The 21,559-nt window shown below is 40.3% G+C and overlaps 2 protein-coding genes across 2 annotated transcripts in view; one reads left to right on the top strand and one right to left on the bottom strand.

The window, feature by feature from the left end:
• cog5 (component of oligomeric golgi complex 5) overlaps positions 1-21,559 on the top strand; it is a 113,847-nt gene that overhangs the window by 14,901 nt on the left and 77,387 nt on the right. The gene's annotated exons all lie outside the window — the stretch shown is intronic.
• On the bottom strand, positions 3,426-12,171 carry gpr22a (G protein-coupled receptor 22a). The gene is made up of 5 exons (XM_039791351.1): positions 11,876-12,171; positions 8,243-9,053; positions 7,138-7,282; positions 6,706-6,852; positions 3,426-5,133 (listed from the first exon to the last, which is right to left on the bottom strand). The coding sequence occupies exons 3-5, from the start codon at positions 7,258-7,260 to the stop codon at positions 4,081-4,083; spliced, it is 1,323 nt and encodes a 440-aa protein (XP_039647285.1). The 5' UTR covers positions 7,261-7,282; positions 8,243-9,053; positions 11,876-12,171; the 3' UTR covers positions 3,426-4,080.

Below are 21,559 nucleotides of genomic sequence, written 5' to 3'. Positions count from 1 at the left end.
GACCACACACACACACACACACACACACACACACACACACACACACACACACACACACACACACACACACACACACACACTCACTCAGACACACAGCTCAAATTCCATTGGCTGCAAAGACCTTTAAAATGGGGTCAGTGTCCTCAGCATTCTCTAGCAGCACAGCAACAAACTCTTAAAGTTGATACAGTGTCGGCTTCTGGTCTCTGCTGTGCCAGTCGGCTGTTGTCCAACAATTCCAACCATTTCCCAAGTGGCCTTTGCTTCTTTGTGTTTGGTTGTGGTTCACACTGTGGGGTACTAGAATCACTTCAGTGAGGTTTAAAGAGGATCATCTAAAGAGTAATTTAATTTCAGTGTTTTTTCCCCCTGAGGTTACCAAAATTTGAAAATGTTCAATAATATATATAACTCTATAGCTGAAATGCACTTCTGTCCACATGCTTGTTGTTTGGGGCTGTTTTTAGCCATGCTAGTGGGTAAAACAGTGTGAAATTCGACCGTGTCAAATGCAGCACAGAGATCAAGTAATACTAAGACTGAACTTTTGCTACTTTCTGTATTTAAGTGGATGTCATTGAAGACCTTAACAAGAGCCGTCTCTGTGTTGTGATCGAGAACCTCAGTTGAAGACATCATCCTCTTGCCACAGTGTTTAGTGGCAAGAGGCTTTTTCAATGATTTTAATTAAAAATGGAAGGTTTTGTATATGGGCGTATAATTGCTCATTAGTGACATATATAAATTGTTCTTTTTTTTAAGAGAGACTGCAGTTTTCCGTTAAGAGTCGTGAGAAGAGATGTGTCTTTGGCCAAATAGTTTGAAACATTTTTGAAAAAGCCTGTTGGCAAAATATCAAGGCAGCAGGAGGAGGATTTCAGAAGTTAATGTCTCTAGTATAATGTCCTCCAGGTTTTTAGGGTTGATTGAATAAAATTGTGTCATGGTCAGGGCTCCAGACTAACTTTTTTCACTAGGAGCACAGTGGCCCCCAACTGAAAATTTTAGGGGCACAACCAGATAATTTATGGGCACACACCGTAAATCAACATGCTAACCAAATATTCACATTTCTACTAATTTCCACTGTATTACTAATAAATACTTTGATAATAGATGCAGAAATTACAATGTGCTGTTTAAAATTCAGTGTCACTTTTGAAGATGCAACATATAAGGTAAACTGACCCAGCCCCATCGCTGTCATGACAGTAAAAACAAAATATATATTTTGTTTATTGTATTTGTATATTATTTTTGTATACATTTTCATCATGACCGTTTTTAATTGCTCTTTAATGTTTCATGTAAAGCACTTTGAATTGCCTTGTTGCTGAAAGGTGCTGTAGAAATAAAGATGCCTTGCCTTAGAACCTCAGCCTGTCAGTCAGTCCCCAGGGCAGAGAAACCACTGTTGTGCCTGGCTGCTCGTCTCTGAGGAAGTGTAACGTCAACAGCACCACGACCGCTTTCGGCTCGCCATTAATATCATATCGCAGCAAACGCTGTCTGCGTGAAGTTATGAAAAACTGTAACCACACTTGAAACCACTTTATCAGCATCGCCGTGTCTCACTGTGACTTCAACAAAACTGCAGAGCCAACGTAGTTTGCGTCGTCTGCAGTTCTGCGAGTGTGTGTGTGTAGGAGCACCGCTCTGTCATTTTTCAGAGAGGTCAGATAAGCTTGTGCTTACGCGCTCTCAGGTACCAAAATTTCAACGTTTAGCGTGTAAAAAAAGGGGGCAAATTTACTGGTCGCACATGTGCGACTGGATGTAAAATTCAGTCGCGCGCTCTCAAATTTTGGTCGCAAAATGCGACCATTTGGTCGCAGTCTGGAGCCCTGATGGTTTTTGAAGTGGTTTTACGTGGACACAGGGACAACGCATATCCTGTACCTGATATGGAGACACTGACTGCTCGTCTAATTTTATAAATTTTGTCAGTAAAGAAGGAGGCAAATTTCATGTGGGCCCTAGAGGATAGAAGTTCAGAGGCTACTGACACACAAGGGTTTGTTAGCCTGTCGACAGTAGCAAACAAGGCACGTGCATTAAAATATTTTTTTGCCAATAATGCCAGATAAGAAGGGCCACTTTGCCTTTCTCAGTTCCAAATAATAAATGTCAAGTCTCGTGACCTGCATTTAGCCTTTCGACACACTCTGTTTTGTGTTCTTACCATAGACAATAGAAAATAGTGGACGACAATTTTGTAAGTACTGCTAGATTTATTAACTACTTTACGTGTTAACTTCGGATACATTTACACTACTACGTTGTTGTTTAAAACTGTTTTTCGGCATTTACACCTCGAGTCCACACTACGTACTCCTGCGTTTCCGAGCCCCTTAAATGGAGACATTTGAAAACGATGATGCCGCCGTTTTGGTCCGAAAACTCCAGGGTTGTGTTGTTGTCTGGATGGCTCAAACGGAGACCTTTGGAAATGACAACTTACGTCAGTCAGTCTTACCGGTTAGGTATGCTTACATACCTCTCAGTAACAGTTCCACCTCGTCATTGGTCCAAGCAAATAAATCCCTGCTCATACTTTTCACACTTGTAGTTCTTTCTCCAAAGTATGTTTCTGTAATTTTCAACTAATACATCCATGATTTATGAGTACCGAACAATCTGCTTCCCATTTACATCGACATGCGCTTGCCCAGCGTATGTGAATGGTCATGTGATATGTGTTGTCAGACTTGTTAATATATATGGAGATCGCTGCTGCTAATGGAGCTAAAACTCTTGTGTGGACAAAGACCATTTTTGTCTCCAAAATGGCGCTTAAAAATGATAAAGTTTTTGTGTGGATGTACCCTCAGTATTGCTGCACCACTTCACGTATGAACGGAAGCATCTGCTGAACCCAATGTTATTATCATTTTGTATTGTAAGGAGACACTAAGCAGCTACTCCACCACAGCGTCCATGAGTCACATTTCAGTCTAGCTATAGCACATTGGGATGTGTACCAGAAATATGTTAAAAAGAGAGGCATGTACAGTATCAAGAATCCACTAGTATTGTTTTACTAATATTTTTTGATTTGACCGCCAAAGGAAAGTAAGATCACTATGTATGCTCAGAATCTTATTCTCTGGTGTTTGGCCAATCGTTGATGTAGCCTTTATCGCCAACTACTGGCCAGGTGAGCCTTTGGAGTCGTTTTCGCTTTCTTGTCTGGCCGGAAGGTATTTTGTTAACGAATGTCGTGTGGACAGATTTTTAAATGGAAATTTTGTTTTCAAAAATATGTGTAGGTGTAGACAGGGCCTTAGTTTGTACAATAGTTTTAAAAGCTCACTACATGACAAAACAGACCGAGGTGACCTCTCTGAGGAAAGTGAATTCCTCATGTTTTTTCCCTGCATCTGATTCCACATGTAGAAGCAAGAGAGCAGAGGAATACTGACACATATTGTGCCTTTGGTTGTTTATTACAAATGGAGATAAACAATATCAAGGTATTTTATGACACAGTACATTAACATTTGTCTCATTTTACGCTAGAGAACAACACACACACTGCTGCTTAGATACAGAGATATGACTGAATTGTCCTTGATGGCACTCCACGACATTCCTTAATAAATAGCATAAATTAGCCTCTTTGTGTGTCTATGACACCTATTTTGAGACATTTTTTGTACCGAGTAAAAAAAATCAACCGTAAATGCAATCCTTGAACTCATCCACATCCAGCTGCTGGTAGTTTCATTTATGTGTGATATTTATTTTACGGAAACTCCTCCCCTTTATCTCTATATTCCTCTGATCTCCGGGAACACATCTTTTCTGAAGCCACCATTTAGTAGTCATTTAGTAAGCTGCCCAGGATTACTGTACTCCATTGTTAATGAGCACGTGTGTTTAGCTTGTTTAGACTTGTAGTGTATTTTCCCAACATAGTCGTATTTCTTCCATGTTTTTCCCCCAAATGCTAATTATACATAAACAAAACTCCATGTGTTCCTCTAAAACCACAGTTTTTACTTACTTAACTATGAGTGGAATTTCACCAAGTCCCATTTACTTTACATATTTGACATATTTACATTTGAGTTAATCCCACTACTCGGCGTCCTGCGAGCATAGACATTTCTGTCTGGCTTCCGTGTCCTCGAAAGTGACCTTCTTGTTTCTCCTGGGGTCTATCCACGAGTTATGGATGACCACATTGTTAGGCGTAGGGTCAGCTTCTACTACAGACACTACCCTCTTCTTCATCTTGCTTTTCAAAACCTTTTGGAACTTCTGCCGAGTGAAGGCGTAGAGGAGCGGGTGAAAGATAGTGGTTCCATAGGCCATCACCAGGAAGCCCAAGCGGAGGCGAACCGTTAAATCACTGGGCCCAGTGCTGAGGATGATGGTGTTGAGCACAGTTATTGGAGTCCAGCAAAGTAAGAATGTGGAGATGATGAGAAGAGACATCCTGAAGACTCGTTTCTGCCTCTCCCGTCTCTCCCGGTGACGCTTTACTGCTCGTCTTAGCGCAATAATGACTGACACTGATGCCCGCATGCCCAAGGGTGCATTCCCACCTGCCCTGACTCCCGTGCTGCTCTGTGAAGCGTCAGTCGACTCTGCCTGCGTCGCAGTGCTCATAGAGATAGTGTTTTTGCGCTTTTGCTTCTTTTTAGGTAGGTTGTGCTGAAAGCGTGTGCCAATGCGAATATTAAGTGCCTGAAGGATCTTGTAGTACGTCACTAGCATTACCACAGCTGTAAAAAAGAATATAGGGATCTGTGCTAACAGGTGATAGTACAACCCCAGCTCTGTGTAATACTCATTTGTATGAACCACTGTGAGCACTGCAGTCTGGTTCACATGGTCTGAACCAGAGTTGATGAAGAAGCCTACTTCCATGAAGGGAACCAGGAAACTGAAGAAGGATAGAGCCCAGATGGATCCCAGTAGAGCCACAGCTCGGCCCATAGTGAGCACACGGTTCGCCGGCCGCACTGAGATGTCATACCGGTCTACAGTGATGGCCAGGACGTTAGCAGCAGTAGCTACGCTTGCAAAGGAGACACAGGCCTCATGGAAACAGCACATCATAGCAGTGTCCGCTTCCAAAGGAAGTAACACCACCACTGCTGTCAGCGGGATGCAGCATACACACACCTGGAAACAAGAGGAATTCAGTTCACATCTCTAATGCTATACATTTATTTTCATCTAATCATGTTTGGTTGTTTGGCATGCTTTGTAATGATTGCTATATGATTCTATATATAAATATAATATAAATAAATAAATCTTCTTCTTCTTCTTCTAAATGGTGTCAATCCAGACTATGCACTGTAACCATTACAGTCATGCACAGCTGGATTGCTAAAGGAATTATTGGCTTTGTAGTAACCCTAAATACCCAACAATCCTAACAGAACAGAGGTAGTAGTAGCATCATGGCTTCATTTAGTGAATAAGCCAATCATTTACTGTCAACCTACGTTTGGTGACGTTTACTTTAAAATAAAAATATGATATTTTTTTCCTGGTATATTATTGATATCAGAGGTTTCACTTAAAGTATTGGTCATGTAACATTTGCAATATCACCAAACATTTAATCCCCTTAAAAATCTAAAGTTGTATTGTAGCATTGCCTTAATTATACTCTACTAAATACTATGGATCCACAGTTGTAGAGCAAAAACTGTAAAGGCTCTGTCACTTTAGTTTTAGTTGTAATCGTGGAACAGGAAAGATTTGTCGTCCGAAAGAGACCTGCGGCTGAGTGCTGGTGAATTAGATCTGTGATATAGGTTGGGGCCTGACCATTGAGAGCCTTAAGTGATCAACATGATCTTAAATTGGATTCTAAAGTGAACAGGGAGCCAATGAAGAGAGGCTAGTACTGGAGTGATCTGCTTGCACTTTTTAGTAACATCCTTAGTATAGTACATAATCAACCTTGATATACTGTACTTAGTGCGAGGAACCTATTGTTTTTGAAAATTCACAAAAAATTGGCACACTTGTCAGATGTGGTGAAAATTGCAAAGTTCTGCAGTCATTGGTGTTGGGTGTGGCCAGTTGGCTCCATACACGCCCAAACATACACCGGGGTTGGGATAAAATTCCTTTTGATGTTCACGAAATTTGGTGGGATCATTGTTCTCATTTCTAGGAACATACTACATTTAAAAAAATAAATAAATAAAAAAAATGCTTTGCCTGAAAGGAAGTCCGCTATCTCTGATTTTTTGTGGTATTTTTCTTTTGTCGTTGACATGAATAAGGACTTTAGGATGATCAAAATCTGGTTGCTAAATAGCGCCCTAAATTACTTGCCGCTTTTGAACGCATTTTTTAAACCCTTGATATACTTGAAAACTCACGAAAGATGGTGCACACATCAAACAAAAAAGTAAACATTGCGAGACTATGCAGTGATTTGGTTGATGCGTGTTTAGGCTCCATAGCGCCCTCGTGCCTGCAGTGACAAAGGCCTGTTAATCACTGCTTGCAGCTTTAATATACTTTATGTCTAATGACTGGTACAGCAGTAGATGTTGTGGCCCTTTATCAAAATGGAAGCATAGTGTTCCTTATGGTTTATTTTTCTGAAATTGTAGCAGTGCTGAGGGGTAAATTTTTGTAGCACCAGAAGTCTCCGTATCCAACCACTTGATGTTAAATCCCTCTTGGCAAAAAAGTGACCGATAGCTGTTGATAGAGGTCAGGACTCACCAACACATCCACCACATGCAGGTTCATGGTGATGATGTTGGAGACAGAGCTGATGAGGTTCTGTTTCATACAGTAGAGGACGAGCACAGTGAGGTTGGAGCTCAAGCCCAAAACTATCTCCAGCAGCAGGAAGCCTGTCAGAGAAACCTACCAACAGAAAGAGCACGGTGGCATTTAGTGTGACAGTCAATGTTATTTTAATGTAGTCATAATAATGCATGATCATAAAAGCAGCTATGTGAACATTGACTTTATACAACCAGTAAGTCTTCTTACTTACACAATGGGTTTTAGTATCAACCGATTAATGAGCCGGACAGTTACCAGTTTCCTAGAAATATCATATACCTAAGAAGATCTCTGCGGATTGACTCATGCTGTCACATTAATTTGATTAAGAAAGCCATCTGAGATGTGAGGCTGCAGCATTACCTGGAAGCTGATGGGGTAGATAGTCCCGTCTGAGGTCATGTCCAGGTCATAGGGGTCAGCAGTGTCGAGCACAGTCATGTTGCTCATGGTGGCTGCAGAGATTAGCACTGGAGATGTGTGCATTATCCCGATGGGAGGAAGAGGCCTGGAGAGCAGTATGCAAAAAAAAAAAAAAAAAAAAGTTATATTCAATAAATATTAAAAGCATATGAAATTCTACTAGATCTTTTTTCAACCAGTGAACTTGCAGCTGATGCTGCATTTTTCTTTTAGGGAAGATTGTACTATAAGAGTTAGGATTAGGGCTACGAGAGGCAATGGGCTACAGATAATATGGCATTCACCTCCCTTGACACTGCTGCTCCAGAAAGGGGTGATTTCAGAATGCTGAAGTACAAGTTTTTAGATAAAGTTTGAGCCAGACTCCTGAGGTTTTAAAGGAAAACATTTTCTGTAATAATATAACCTGGTATGAAAACCTTAAAGGTGCCTTTACAGGATACTAACTAACTAAACTGCACAGGGGCTACCGTTATTGGAATTACCATGCGCTGTCAAATGCAAGTGCTATATTGTGAATGCTATACTAATTTGCGGTTTGTGTTAGGGCGTATTGGTTTTAACACCAGATAAGTTAAGTTAATAGCAAAGAACATACAATTCCAGGATGCTTCAAACAAAGGGAGATTGTACAAAGGCCAAACAGTGTCTATAGCCCTGTCCTACCGTACCTTTCCAATGTTGGCACTGGGGGTCTGCTTCGAACTAAATTTGGAATTTTCCGAAATAAAGAATCCCACAAGCACGCAGCGATTGACCAGGTGTGCAGAGGCGAGGAAGTATGCAGGATTTGAATTTATCTCTAAAGCTCTTTTGTCACTTTTAATGTGTAAAATGTGCCGTGTGAAACACAATAAATTCCTTCACGGAAAGATTGTCGTTGTGCCCCTCCATTTTTGATTTGCTTTTGAGTGTGACTGTTTGTAACAGCTATAAACAGTTGAAGGCAAAAGGATCCTTCAGATGCTTGGACTTCCAAGTCATACGAACTATTTAATTTCTAGCTTAGGTGTGCGTGCAGGTGTGATATCAGGCCTTCACTCACCACTCCCTCCCAGTAGTGTCCTCTCCAGCTCAGCAGCAGTTGAAGTGGCCACAAGGAACTTGGTGGAGCATGTAACAAGTTATCCCACCATATCCTGATTCAACGAGATCAATCTTCACTTGACTTACACCATTGTCTCTGTAAACGTATCGGAATTTGACGGACAACGAAAAGTCTTGTGAGCTTTAGCTTTGGGGATGCTGGCTCCGCTCAGGCGAAGGGAAAAGTCTGTTTGTGAAACACAGAGAGCAACAACCACCCGCCACTCGTTGGGGGGCATGTGGTTTGCAACATCAGTGCAGTGCACTGAGATCAATGCTTTCTTTCATGCATGGCTGTGTCTCATCATTGTCCGTTGTGCTTGGACTGTTGCCTCCAGTCTCATTCCCTCTTGAAAATGATGCCAGTGTCAGTACAATCCTCCTGTCTCCACTTCTCTCCACGTTTCAGGTATTGTACGTCTTTTACACTCGTCCTGATATGGCCCACAGTACTTTATGCCATAAGTTTTGTAATTTCATATTTCAGACAACAGTGGAGGTAGAAAGTATAGATGACAGAATGGATGAGAGGTTTCAAGAGAAATATAAACAAGGTTGTGTGGTTGTACCTCTGGACTCAAAGGTCAGAGACCCGGATATAGGTCATATGGTCTTCGGAGACCACTCAGAGAGACTGATCGCTTGACTCTTGGATATTCACAGCCTTCATACTCCTCTATCCTTCACAGACTGCCACAGAGGAATTGAGAATGATGCCATGTCCCATTATTGCCATCACCTTCCCTTGCCTTTACATTTCATCTCTGATCCTGCAAAGAGAAAGGATGGAAGATTTCAGTAAAATAGTTTTAAAGAAAGAAAATGTGTTATATAGATATCAGATCTTTCTCCCTGGTCTGCGTGTTGCATCATGTCTCCTACCTAATTTCAACTCCTTTATCCTCCCCTGGCAGATACAGTAGCTTGCTCTTTCTGTGCTAATTGGACGCCTGTCTCTGCATTTGCAATGTGTGTTTAATCAGTTTTTCATGCCTTGCCTTTTATCTTTGATGGTTCTTGTCATGTGTTGTTGAACAAATGAGCACTGGAAACTGTGAACTGGTTCTCTGCAGACTGTCTTAGTGTATTAAATGATATGCTGACTTACTGTCACAACAACGGGCCACACACTGTTTCATTCAGTTCTAGGACAGATCAAGACTCAGCTGATTGCCTTAAGATTTTAAATTTGGCTTTCGTTTGGCTTTGAGCGTGAGTGACTGGGAATATCAAGTACTGAAAGCTGGCATTAAAGGTCTGGTCAGATTCAGAGTCATATTTACTTACAGTATTCTTAGATCAGATAGTTTCTTATTAAGATTAATATGTGGCCAGTTTCAGACTATTTCTATTCAGGCAATATGTTATTTTAAGGTTGCTTGTGTTTAGATCACATTTGAGACCAAACGGTTTTGCAGAAGAATGCAAAATAAAGTGTCACAAAAATATTGTACTGGTAACCCATCAAAAGGAATGCTTTATAATCAAGAATGAATTTCAATTTCTATTTACAGTACATATGGTAATATCTGTAATGAAAGTGACTCTAGATTTGGTATGCGAGTCTGTATTTACACGTATAAAGTCTGCATCTGAATTGAACACTACGACAAGCCACATGCTCAACTGTATTTTCTAACTCGTGCTCTGAGTAATTTTGTAAGGTAAGTAGTCAATAAGGTGAGTAATCAATTGTACTATGGACCATACTGAATTCGTATTGGCCATTTTTAGATAACTGCACAGCTCTGATGTAGCAAACCTAGCATGCTGAATCAATACTAGTTGGGTTCAGCAGTATGCAGGCTACGGCTTCTGCTGCTTTTATTTTGGTAACATTTATTTGAAGGTTGACAAAGATACTGCCAGCACAACATTTCCATTTAAAGAGCCCCGGAGCCCCAGAGTATGAATAACTATTTTGTGCACATGGTTCATAGTATAAACGTTTTAATCCATGATGACCAGTGAAATTATTGCACGGGTAATTATTTTTGATATATTTCTTCTTCTTCTTGTGGATTATACCTCCCATTACTTGTTTTCTGTTGTGGAAAAAAACAAGTTTATTTTAGACAACCAAACACAGGACTTTCACCCAGGAGACCGGGGATTGCGTCCCGCGTGTGACGTTTCCTAAACCCAACCATCGCTTGTTCTTTCACTAAAGCCAACCCTGTTCTTCTTTTCCTAAATCCAACCATCACTTTCTTCCGTTTAGTAAATCCAACCCTGTTGTTCTTTTCCTAAACTCAACCATTATTCTTTTCCTAAACCCAACCCGCGTGTGACGTTTCCTAAACTCAACCGTCGTTTTCTTTTTGTGATAACACGCCACGTGGCGTGTATGTTTACGTCCGCTGTATACAGCGTTTACATATATGCGGATAGCTCAAAATGCGTACAGATAACACGCCACTTGGCTTAAGAAAGTGGGCGTGTATGTTTATGCGAAGTCATGATATTACGGTGACACATTTTCCAGCATTTGATTCAAATAAACAGGCTTTACCAAGGGTGATGAAATGCCTGCAGCTAAAGTGTGGGACATGTTGAAAGATGTGGGCTTACCCTAACCTTAACCATGCAAAACGTTTACATAAACACAACCAGCCAATCACCTACTACTGTCAACATGCCTACCAATTTGTGGTGAAACGCCCCGGAACCGACTCTGCCGAGGCTGCATTTATGTGAAGTATATCTGTAAAGGGATACCCATGTCTTAACAAGGTGCCAGATTAGCAAAGGAAATAATTAGTTGATTAATCCATTGGTCTGTCAAGAAAAATTAACAATTAGGGTAATTAGTTAATCATAGGTTAAGCAAAATGCCAAGCATTTATTGAGTTCAGCTTCTCAAATGTGAGGATTTGCCCCAATTCTCTGTTTTACATCATTGTTAATTGAATATCTTTGGGTTTTGGACTGTTGCTATTTGAAAAAGGCCGGCTTGGGCTCTGGAAACTTGATTGGTACTTTTCAATATTTTCTGACCTTTTTAGACTAAACAATCAATCAAATAGCTGAAAAACAATCAGCAACAGTGATAGTGATTGTTAGGTGCAGCCCTACATTTGCTCTCAGCTTTCTTTATGTCTTGTATTCTTCTTGACTGGTTCTTGTTCTGATACCTTGTTCATCACCTCTAGCTCTGTTGCTGTATAGTCTTCATAATCTTTTTAACTGCACAAAATGTTCAAAATTGCTTCTTCATTTTTGACTTTTGCTCATCTTTTAGCTGTATTTTCCATTACATGAAATATATGTCCTCTCTCTAAGGACAAATTCTGATTAGTTTTGTGTTGTATGAGCTTTTCTGCGACAGGAAAGCTGGTCTCTTTGGGAGGCAGTGAACTCAGCGTAGTTTGTGAAGACCCATATTGCTTGCTGTTTGACAGCCACTCATTTTGTCTAATTATTCTTCACTCCAAATAGTCACTGCTTGAAAATTGTGACTCACAGGCTCAACAACATGTCAGCAGGCTGTGTGTGTTGATTTTACAGTGCCTTCGTCTAACACATTCGCATTGCCTTGCTATCAGAACACGATAACCGTGTTAGTACATGATTATGCCGTGTGTTAGTTTACCTCTAGATAAAGACCATTCCCCGGCCATCCTTGGGTCTGCAGAAGTGCTTTCCTTCCCTGTAGGGCTTTGTAATCTCAGTCCCCGAAGGTAGCGTAGAGCCCACAGTTGATAACTCTGATTTGCTGAAGTTTAGGATAATAGTCCATCATTCAAGGATGCTTGTTAGTTAGTCCCTTCAGGATGGAAATTTGACTGGTAAAAAGCATGCAGCCACAGAACCTGCGGGGAGCAAGAGAGACACTGACGCTTCTGCTCTTCCTCCGCCTCTCTTCTCTCTGCTGTGCTGCTTTTTCTGTCCGTCTGTCTCTCTGTCCTGCTTCCTGCCTCTCTGTGTCTGCCTTCAGTAGCCCTTCCTACTCTCCCTCCCCCTTCTTCCCTTTCTGAAACTGTGTTCTCCTTTTTTTTTTTTTTTTTCTTTTACACCTAATTTTTTCCCTTTTTACACCTCTGTGCTTGACTAATGGACTCAAAAAGCAGATGTAACACTCTTCTCACAATTTCTCTCATTTCGTATGTTTCTTCCTTTCCTGTTATCTTTGTGCTGCCTTATGTAAGCAGGGAAAACTTCAGCATGCAGGGACAACGCATCTTTTTTTTATCCTTGAGTACTTCTGTCTTTCTCTTTTTCTCTTCCCCCTGTTTGTTTACTCTCATTGAAAAGCCCAGGAAGAAAAACCGTGGCCATGACATTACTAATGGCAGCATCCTTCCTCTCAGGACTTTGGCCACTCCTCCGCTGTTTCTGTTTGCATAGCACCTGCCAGATAGTACATGCTTAATTGTCCCAATCTGGCTTTCATTGGAACAGTCGCCGTGTTGCCCTTATTGCCTTGCCATCATATCTGGAAGATAGCTAGTGAGTGGACTAATTGGGGCTACTGGGCATTGGCATGGCAACAACAGCACCGCCGGCCACAGCGTTCACAGACTGATGGATCAGAATTCAAATCAGGGCCTGTCTGCTGTCTTCCGGGATACACCTCTCCATTAATAATACAAGAACTTATGATCTGGTCATTGTATCTCAGCTCTTCATCTCGCACTCTACATGTGTTTATTTAAGATGATGGTGTCCAGTCCACCTGTTTTACTGATATTTGCAACTCAGTGGGAGGCATGTTTTCCCCCAGATACAAGTCTTTAGAAAAAAAAAAAAAAAAAAAAAAAAAAAAAAAAAAAAAAAAAAAAAAAAAAAAAAAAAAAAAAAAAAAAAAAAAAAAAAAAAAAAAAAAAAAAAAAAAAAAAAAAAAAAAAGAGAGAGAGAGAGAGAGAGAGAGAGAGAGAGAGAGAGAGAGAGAGAGAGAGAGAGAGAGAGAGAGAGAGAGAGAGATGGCAGACAGCAGTGTTATGGAGAGGGAAAAAAGGAACTTGCAGAATTTTTTTTTCTGAGCAAACATGACCATGATATGTGAGTGAGGCAGACATAGGACATGTAGACAGCTCCGAGACAGAGAAAAAACAGACCGTTATAAGACTTTACAAAGATGACAATGATATGCTAGTTTCACACCAAAAAATCGCTATAAGCACAGTAGAGTACATCAAAACATCCATATTTAATGAATGAATTGATATTGCAAACTGATATCTAGGCTGTCTGCTTGCTAGCCTAAAGGCTGCTCACTAGTCCCCAGCTGTGCTATTTCAAACAGAGGCACATACAAGGGAATACACGTGCAGGGCTGTGTTTGTGTGTGTGTGCTTTGTATTTATGAAAGAACGTTCATGGACTCTGTGCTTAGGGGACAAATGCCACACCAGTAAATGTTGGGGATTGGGTTTTAGACACTCTCTATATGCTCTGTTATTCAGAACAGGTGACACCTTTTCCAGCGTTTGATTCAAATAAACAGGCTTTACAAAGGGAGATGAAACGCCTGCAGCTAAAGTGTGGGACATGTTGAAAGATGTGGGCTTACTCTAACCTTAACCACGCAAAACTTATACATAAACACAACCAGCCAATCACCTACTACTGTCAACATGCCTACCAGTTTGTGGGCGAAACGCCCAGGTTCCAGAACCGACTCTGCCGAGGCTGCATTTATATGAAGTATATCTGTAAAGGGATGCCCAAGAATGAGCAAGGTGCCAAATCAGCCAGGAAAATAATGCCACACCAGTAAATGCTGATGCCTTTATGATGGTCCTGTAGCAGAAATAACTGCAAACGGTCAAGAGCTTATAACTAAAAACTTTAGAAATGGCACACCTTTGAAAAGTAACATTCTAAATGAACATAGGGTAAGCAACCAACAGAATCCATTAAACCACTCATATTCCACTATTAGTCCGAATATGACAATATCCCAAATTTGATTCAGGTCATGTAAACGGCATATTCCGTTTGGATATTCCAAATGAAGCCTTTTTCCGAATATAGCATTTTCCGATTAAGACGTGGGATGTACCAGTATTATTCAGGTTTTAGAAGCATTCTTTGGACATGTATACAGCGCATTCAGAATATGCGTCTCAGTCTGGATTTTTACTGCAGTTTACGGTCTCTTGCCTGTTTATGTCTTACGGTCAGCTGTGCGTTGCTGTGGTTGTTGTACACAACCCAACTATCCAAAAGTTTACAAGGCTGCAGTAGATAAAAGAAAAGCCCACATCTCTGGTTGGGACGAGAAACTCTGCTACTTTTAAACATTATGAAAAGCTTGGGTATCAAGGTTTTTGGATATGCGCACACATCACAACTGCGACCTTTTCATAAAGGTGGTTGAAGGAATGAAAGAGGGACGCTGTGTTCGCTCGGCTGAACAAGTCCCCCACCGATGGAAAACTTTAAACAAATCGTATTTTGCACGGCTGCGTGTAAAAGGGGCTATTAGTGGAATATTTCCTTTCATTAGCCACGTAAAGAGCTTAGTCAGAATATTGTCATTTTCAGAAGAAGGGCAAAAACCGGAATATTATGTCCATGTAAACGTAGTCATTGATTAATTTGATCCATGTTTAGAGCTGGTCATTGTCAGAAACGCATGACTCAGCAACTGTTGGATTGAGGCAAAGTTCAGGTAATCACAATTAGGATGCAGAGGGAGTATTTTAAGTTTCACAAAATGTTTATTAAAATGTAGGGGTGTACCATATCATTCACAACAATACCGGTATCATTTTTAATATGATTTTTTATTTATAATGGCAATATTATGACTTGACGTAATCGGCTGTTAATTTGGCAACGGTTTAGATGTGCCCTTTGTTGTACTTTTTATATTGTATACAGATTCTGAATCTCACTCTGAGGTACTGTTTTACAAATTGAAGGACTGAGATCTTTTTGTTTTTACTGAATATTTGAAGGCAAACTGGTAATGTTTATGCTGACATATAGTACTGCAACACTTATTTTCAATTGTATGTTCTTGAAATTAATAATAAAATATTGTTCAGTATTTTGACATATTGTCGAGAATATAATTGTATACCCTAAAATATCATGGTATTATTTCAGTGCCATATCGCCCTCCCCTTTTTAATAGTTTCCTGCTCCCCTCTCCATGTCTTCCCTCTTCTTTCTCCTCCTCTGTCCCTCCCTGAGGTCTCCTGTCCTCTTCCATCCCTATGTTGAATAGAAAAAATTATGGTAATATAGTTATTTTCACGTTTTCACATGAAAAAAGAAACTGAAATCTACACTGTACATTTACTACCACTTGACAACTTTACTGTTAACTTTTTCTTCTGCTCCGATCCCTAACACCTGTCTGCTCTAAGCCCGCTCGACCACACACTTGATAGATAGATAGATAGATAGATAGATAGATAGATAGATAGATAGATAGATAGATAGATAGATAGATAGATACTTTATTCATCCCAAAGGAAATTGTAGGCATCCAGTAGCTTAGACAACCATAACACAACAAACACACATGCACACATATCTCACATACATAAAAATCACTCACAAAAATTTAAATAGTTAACAATTTGTGAAGTGATTCCAAAGGTCTGGTATGGACTGACCATGCTGCAATGACCATGATAAGGAGCTATGGTAGAGTGTGTGCAATGGTGGTAGTGCAAAAGTGAACAGTGCAGGGATTGAGCAGTGCAATAGATTATTATTAAATATTAACTATGACTATGGAAAGACAAGAATGTAAACCTAAACATGTAAACATATTACGCCCACACTACACCCAGAGCTATTACTTAAAGGAGACCTATTATGCTTTTGTGTATTTTCTGTCATATCTCTTAATATTACAATGTTGGATGTTCATGTTAAACGTGGCCAAAGTTTCCAATAATGAGGTAAATATATTTAAAAGAAATCCCTTTAAGCCAAAACCTCAGATTTCCCACCGTTCTGAACGTTCATTTTTCAACAGTTTTTTTTTCTACTCTCAGCTCTGTATCATATCATTCCGAGCCGGGTTTATACATATGGTCATCTGCTCCAGGCAGGCTACTGTGTTAACGTTCCATACCCTACCACATGTGGCATAGAGGCAGTGAGGTTTCCTGTTTAATGTACCTGGCTCTCACACTGCCTCAAAACGGACTGACAAGTCTGATCGCCGGTTACATGATTGGCCACCGCAGGGTGAATCAGTCTTAACTTTTTTTTTTTTTTTTCTTTTTTGCTGCAATTTTTTTTGAATGGAAGATACCTGTATTTTTGCAGGACCGTCTGATGACTGCCTTACTGATTCTATGTGTGTGTGTGAAGGCAAGCTTATAGGCTTTCCCCAGGGTTATGTTGTAACACTTAATGAAGGAATACTTTTGATTGATAAGCTGCTGTTTTTAGCCTCCTTTATTAAATCCCTCTCAGGTCTATCTCTCACCTACACCTCAGTCTTCTTAATTTGCGCTTGATGATAATTTTTTCCTGACTGTTAAATATGCTCTGATAAGCAGGAAGCAGATCCCTCCATGCTGTCTGTCTGTCTGCCCCCCACCCCCCCACAACCCCCTCTGCTGATTATCTCCATCACCAAGGTGATGCTACAGGGAAGTACACTCTGCCATGCTAGTAATTTGAAGAGCTGCAATGCTGTGTCAAATTCCACTGTTGAGAATCATATTTTTATGTATGGATAACTTTGATTACTGATTATGTCCACCTCATTGTCCTCTGAAGAATGAGCTGAATCACAGTAGCCAGCACAGAAGCCAGGGCACATCTGTGCCAGAGCACAGCTTATCCTCTGGGAGCAAACACATAATATCTAATGGCCTGTGCCGTGTGCGTGTGAGTGTGCATTTGCGCGTGTGAGTGTGTGGCCTCAAGCAATTTCAGAAAAAATTTCAGACAGCCCACTGAGCATATTATAACAAAAGTCAGACAAGACTAACCCCTTCCTTTCCCTCTTTCTCTCTCACAAACACACATATCTAAACAAGCAAAGAGATTCGGGGCTCAGCTGTTCGATCGTGGTCACTGGCAGGCTTTGTAGTAATGAGGCTTCGAGCGGATTGCTTTGAATTTAATGTTCTCTGTGTCTCAGCCAGCCACCTGCCTGGTAATACTCTCTCTCTCTCTTTCTCTCTCTCTCTCTCTCTCTCTCTCTCTCTCTCTCTCTCTTCTCTATCTCTATCTCTCTCTCTTGGTCTCTCTGTCTCTTTCTATGGAAAAAGAGCTAACAATCTTTAGCTCTAGACAAAAAAAACGCATCTGAAATGGTTTGACATCAGTCCCCACACCCAGCACCGATACGCCTCTCCTCTCATTATGATCAGCTGATTTCACTCTACTTTTGTCATCTTGATTCTTCAAAACATGTGACTGTCAGAAAGATGTTAAGCAAAAGAGTAAGTAATCAAAAAGCGGGTTGGGATGATGGCATACATTTTAAGGAATTAAGCTTGCAGCTTTTCATGTCATATCATAAGACAGGAAAGAACAGGATAATGGACGACTTTGTGTTTTTTATTCACCATAACACCCACAGTCCAAACATAGTTGTATTCATGAATTTAAAATCAACTTCAAATTACCTTTATGACATTTTGCTCACTTTCCTTGATCAGAAGTTACTGATAACCTATAGAAAAATCTACTTAAAGCCAGCCTGACAATTTCTGCCACTTATGAAACTAACACAACCACTTGACACAGTGATCAGCCAGGTGTGTGGAGATAAAATAAATTGATGTTTTTTATAGAGATGGCCCGATAGACCGGCCGGTGACCGGAATTGGCCGGTTTTCACATGCTCGGACCTGACCGGCGACCGGCAGGTCAGTCTGACATATGGTGATTTCATGCCGGTCAACGCTACAATTAACTGACAACATGAGTTATACGAGTTACAGTTCTCAAGTACGCACACTCACACGGAGGCCACAACACGCTCTCTTTTTCCTTTCTCTCAACTTCTCTCGCGGTGTGAAGTGCGCGTCCGCGCTATTCTCGCACATGTAGGGGAACCTGGTGAATTAACCTGCAACATGTCAGCTGTTTGGGAATTCTTCAGCGTGTGTGCAGAAGATAACAAGTTTACAATATGCAACACCTGCAAGGAAAAAGTAGGGCGTGGAGGGACCACACCAAAAACCCAAATCTCATTTTTTTAGTTGGATATTGGATGTGAAAAGAAGGAAATGGTTCAACATTGCACTTTAGATGTGTGTGAATTTCCCACACCAGGAGTAATTTATATAATGATCCGTTTCATCCTGAAAAGTCCTCTTTTTCAACAACCAACATGGCTCAGTTCAAAATTTTGTTTCAAAACAAAACTCCTCATCTCTCGTCATGATTCGACATCGGATGATATACGACCACTATACTTCATAGTGATGTTTGCTCAAAGCAGAGAGAGACTGAAGTCTCATATCCATATCCATTATCTGTTCAAAACATGTTCTATGTTCTGTGCAAAATGTTCTATTAAAGAAAAGATAGAAAATAAATATTTGTGTGTGCTGTAAAGTGGTTAGAAAAAATGAAATTGGAATCGGCTAAAATCGGTATCGGCTGGCCTAACTCAATGAGAATCGGAATCGGCCTAGAAAGTTGTAATCGGTGCATCTCTAATTTTTTAAATGCATTCAGTGTGTGCCTTTTATCTATTCTTTTATTTGAACAGTTATCAGGTCTTGCCCCTGTTTGTGAGAACAGGCTTTTTTGCTGAACCTTTGATGGTGGCTTTTTGGAATAGCTACAAACTAGGGCTGGGATATCAATATTATATCAACATTGATATATGAGGCTAAATACCGTCTTAAATTTTTGATATCGTGACATGACACAAGTAGGCATGGGCCGGTATACGATTCTGACGGTATGATAACCTAAAATAACACGGTATTGCAGTATTGCAATTACAGGTTTAAAATGTATTTCTTTTTTAAACGTCTGGGTAAAAAGATGTGGTCCGACAAGACTTTGTTTTGAGCTACTTTGTTTCAAGCAGGTCCTGATCTGCGCCCTAGTGTATATACTTATTAATCCTCCTTTAATGCTGCTTGCTTTGCAGTTGCTTGTCTACCTATATTTGTCGTTATAAGCTGCTTAAATCTGCATCCCATGCATGCTGACCCTCGTGCTGTCTTATTACACAGCCTTGCTCTGGTAAGTTGTTATTTAGCCCTTATCCTCCAAATGAATGTTTCTCACACCACACTTGGCAGGGATACCAAATTCATAAGAACCGGAGAGTTGTTAAGAAACAAACTTGTTGAAAAGTGAGGGCAGGACCTCCTGTGCTTCCGCTTATATAGCCAGTCACACAGTGCCCATATGGTGTTTATACACTATGGTGGAGCAGAGTTAGAGCCTAGAAGTGTGGCCACAGTCACACTTATGATCAAAATGTAATTGGTTTTACTGCGTGAAAATAATTTCATGGAAGTTTAAGTCCATCAAACATACACCGCAGAATGGTATGTAGCATTCTTGATGTTGCCTCTTGTCATAATGCACCAGAATCATAGACTGTAAAAAAAAAAGATGGACAACGTGTTTGTCGATTCGGGAGCTGCCATCTTGTAATTTTGGAGCCGGAGTCTGTGCAGTAGTGATCGGGCGCGGGGCCGCGGTGTCATGTCCCGCCCATACACCCGTCGGACCAAATGCGAGTCATTCATGAGGTTTCACCCCATTTTTATAGACTCAAATAACTAATAAAAACTAAATTTATCATAAAAAAATTAACACAAACCTCAGGTTGATCAGAACTTCTTAAAATGACAGAAACCATCTTTGGGGAAAATTTATTTGACGTGTACTTTGACTTTTTATGGGTTTGGGGTAGGGATGTATGACCTATACTGCAGCAAGCCACCAGGGTTGATTGACTTATTATGCAGTGTTTACATCAACCCTTGACCAGAATCAATTATGGCTAGCATGTCCAGCTAAAGTATAATCAAGTGTGAAACAGAATTTTTTTTTCTTACCATAAATACCATATAACAAACCATATAATAATATCAATCAACGTCTCATAATTTAATAAAGATGAGTATGGCAACCCAAAGGTGGTTTATGCTTTCACCAAATGTTGGTTTATTTTGTTGCTTGGTGAAATCCCAATCTATCGATTCCTCCGACATAGATACATGGGGTTTTTCCATCGGCATTTTTGTCCACGCCGAGCCAAATCATGCTGTGTTGATAGTTTTAGCCCACCGAGCCACGCCCAAGATGGACCTTCTCGGAGTAGGTCCGAAATCAACTGACCCGCTTCCAAGCGGGCTACGGTGACATTGTGGCAAACCTGTGACCCCCCTTCCCCTCAAATGTTGTGTGAATCAACTCATGTATGTGCAGAAGACCACAGAAAAAGAATTTTCTGAAAGTATCTTGTACCCTCGTGGGATTTCCTTAAACTGAATAACCGGCACTGAAGACACACCTTCAAGCGGGTGGCCCTGTGTTAATGGAAATGCAAATCCCTGCCAAGCTGGGCTGAGGCACCGAGCCAGGCCAGCACATGTGTATGGAAAAACGCTTATAGGTATGGTGTGGTTTGTGCCACCCAGTGGGAGAAAGCTAGCCTGGTTCCAGACTACGGTGGCCGGGAAGTGCAATGCAACATTACAAAGAATAAAACACTTTTACATTTTGGAAAACAAATTTACATTTTGGAAAACAAAATAACATTTTAGAAAACAAATTTACATTTTGGAAAACAAAATAACATTTTAGAAAACAAATTTACATTTTAGAAAACAAATTTACATTTTGGAAAACAAATTTACATTTTCGAAAACAAATTTACATTTTCGAAAACAAATTTACATTTTCGAAAACAAAATAACATTTTAGAAAACAAATTTACATTTTGGAAAACAAAATAACATTTTCGAAAACAAATTTACATTTTCGAAAACAAATTTACATTTTGGAAAACAAAATAACATTTTCGAAAACAAATTTACATTTTCGAAAACAAATTAACAAGATGCAAAACACTTTTACCAGTCCCGAAACAAATTTACAAATGACAGATTCTTCACGGAAAGGGAATGTACCACATACCGGAAGTGATGAGGTTTTGTATACATGTCGCCTTGATTACCGACAGTTATGGATCGGACGCAATGCGTCAAGGGCGCCATCTTGGAACAGGGGAGGCAGCTGCCTTATATACTGTCTATGGGCCGTCCTTAATGCATCAGCGTGCCAGGAGTAGGCAAGGTCTAACGGAAATAAAATCACTATAAATCGTCAAAATCTCATGCGATGTTCTAGTTTTTTTAAACAAAAAAGACAA

Source organism: Perca fluviatilis, chromosome 23, assembly GCF_010015445.1.
Source record: "Perca fluviatilis chromosome 23, GENO_Pfluv_1.0, whole genome shotgun sequence".
NCBI classification, from domain to species: Eukaryota; Metazoa; Chordata; class Actinopteri; order Perciformes; family Percidae; genus Perca; species Perca fluviatilis.
This window is presented reverse-complemented; position numbering and strand designations above follow the sequence as displayed.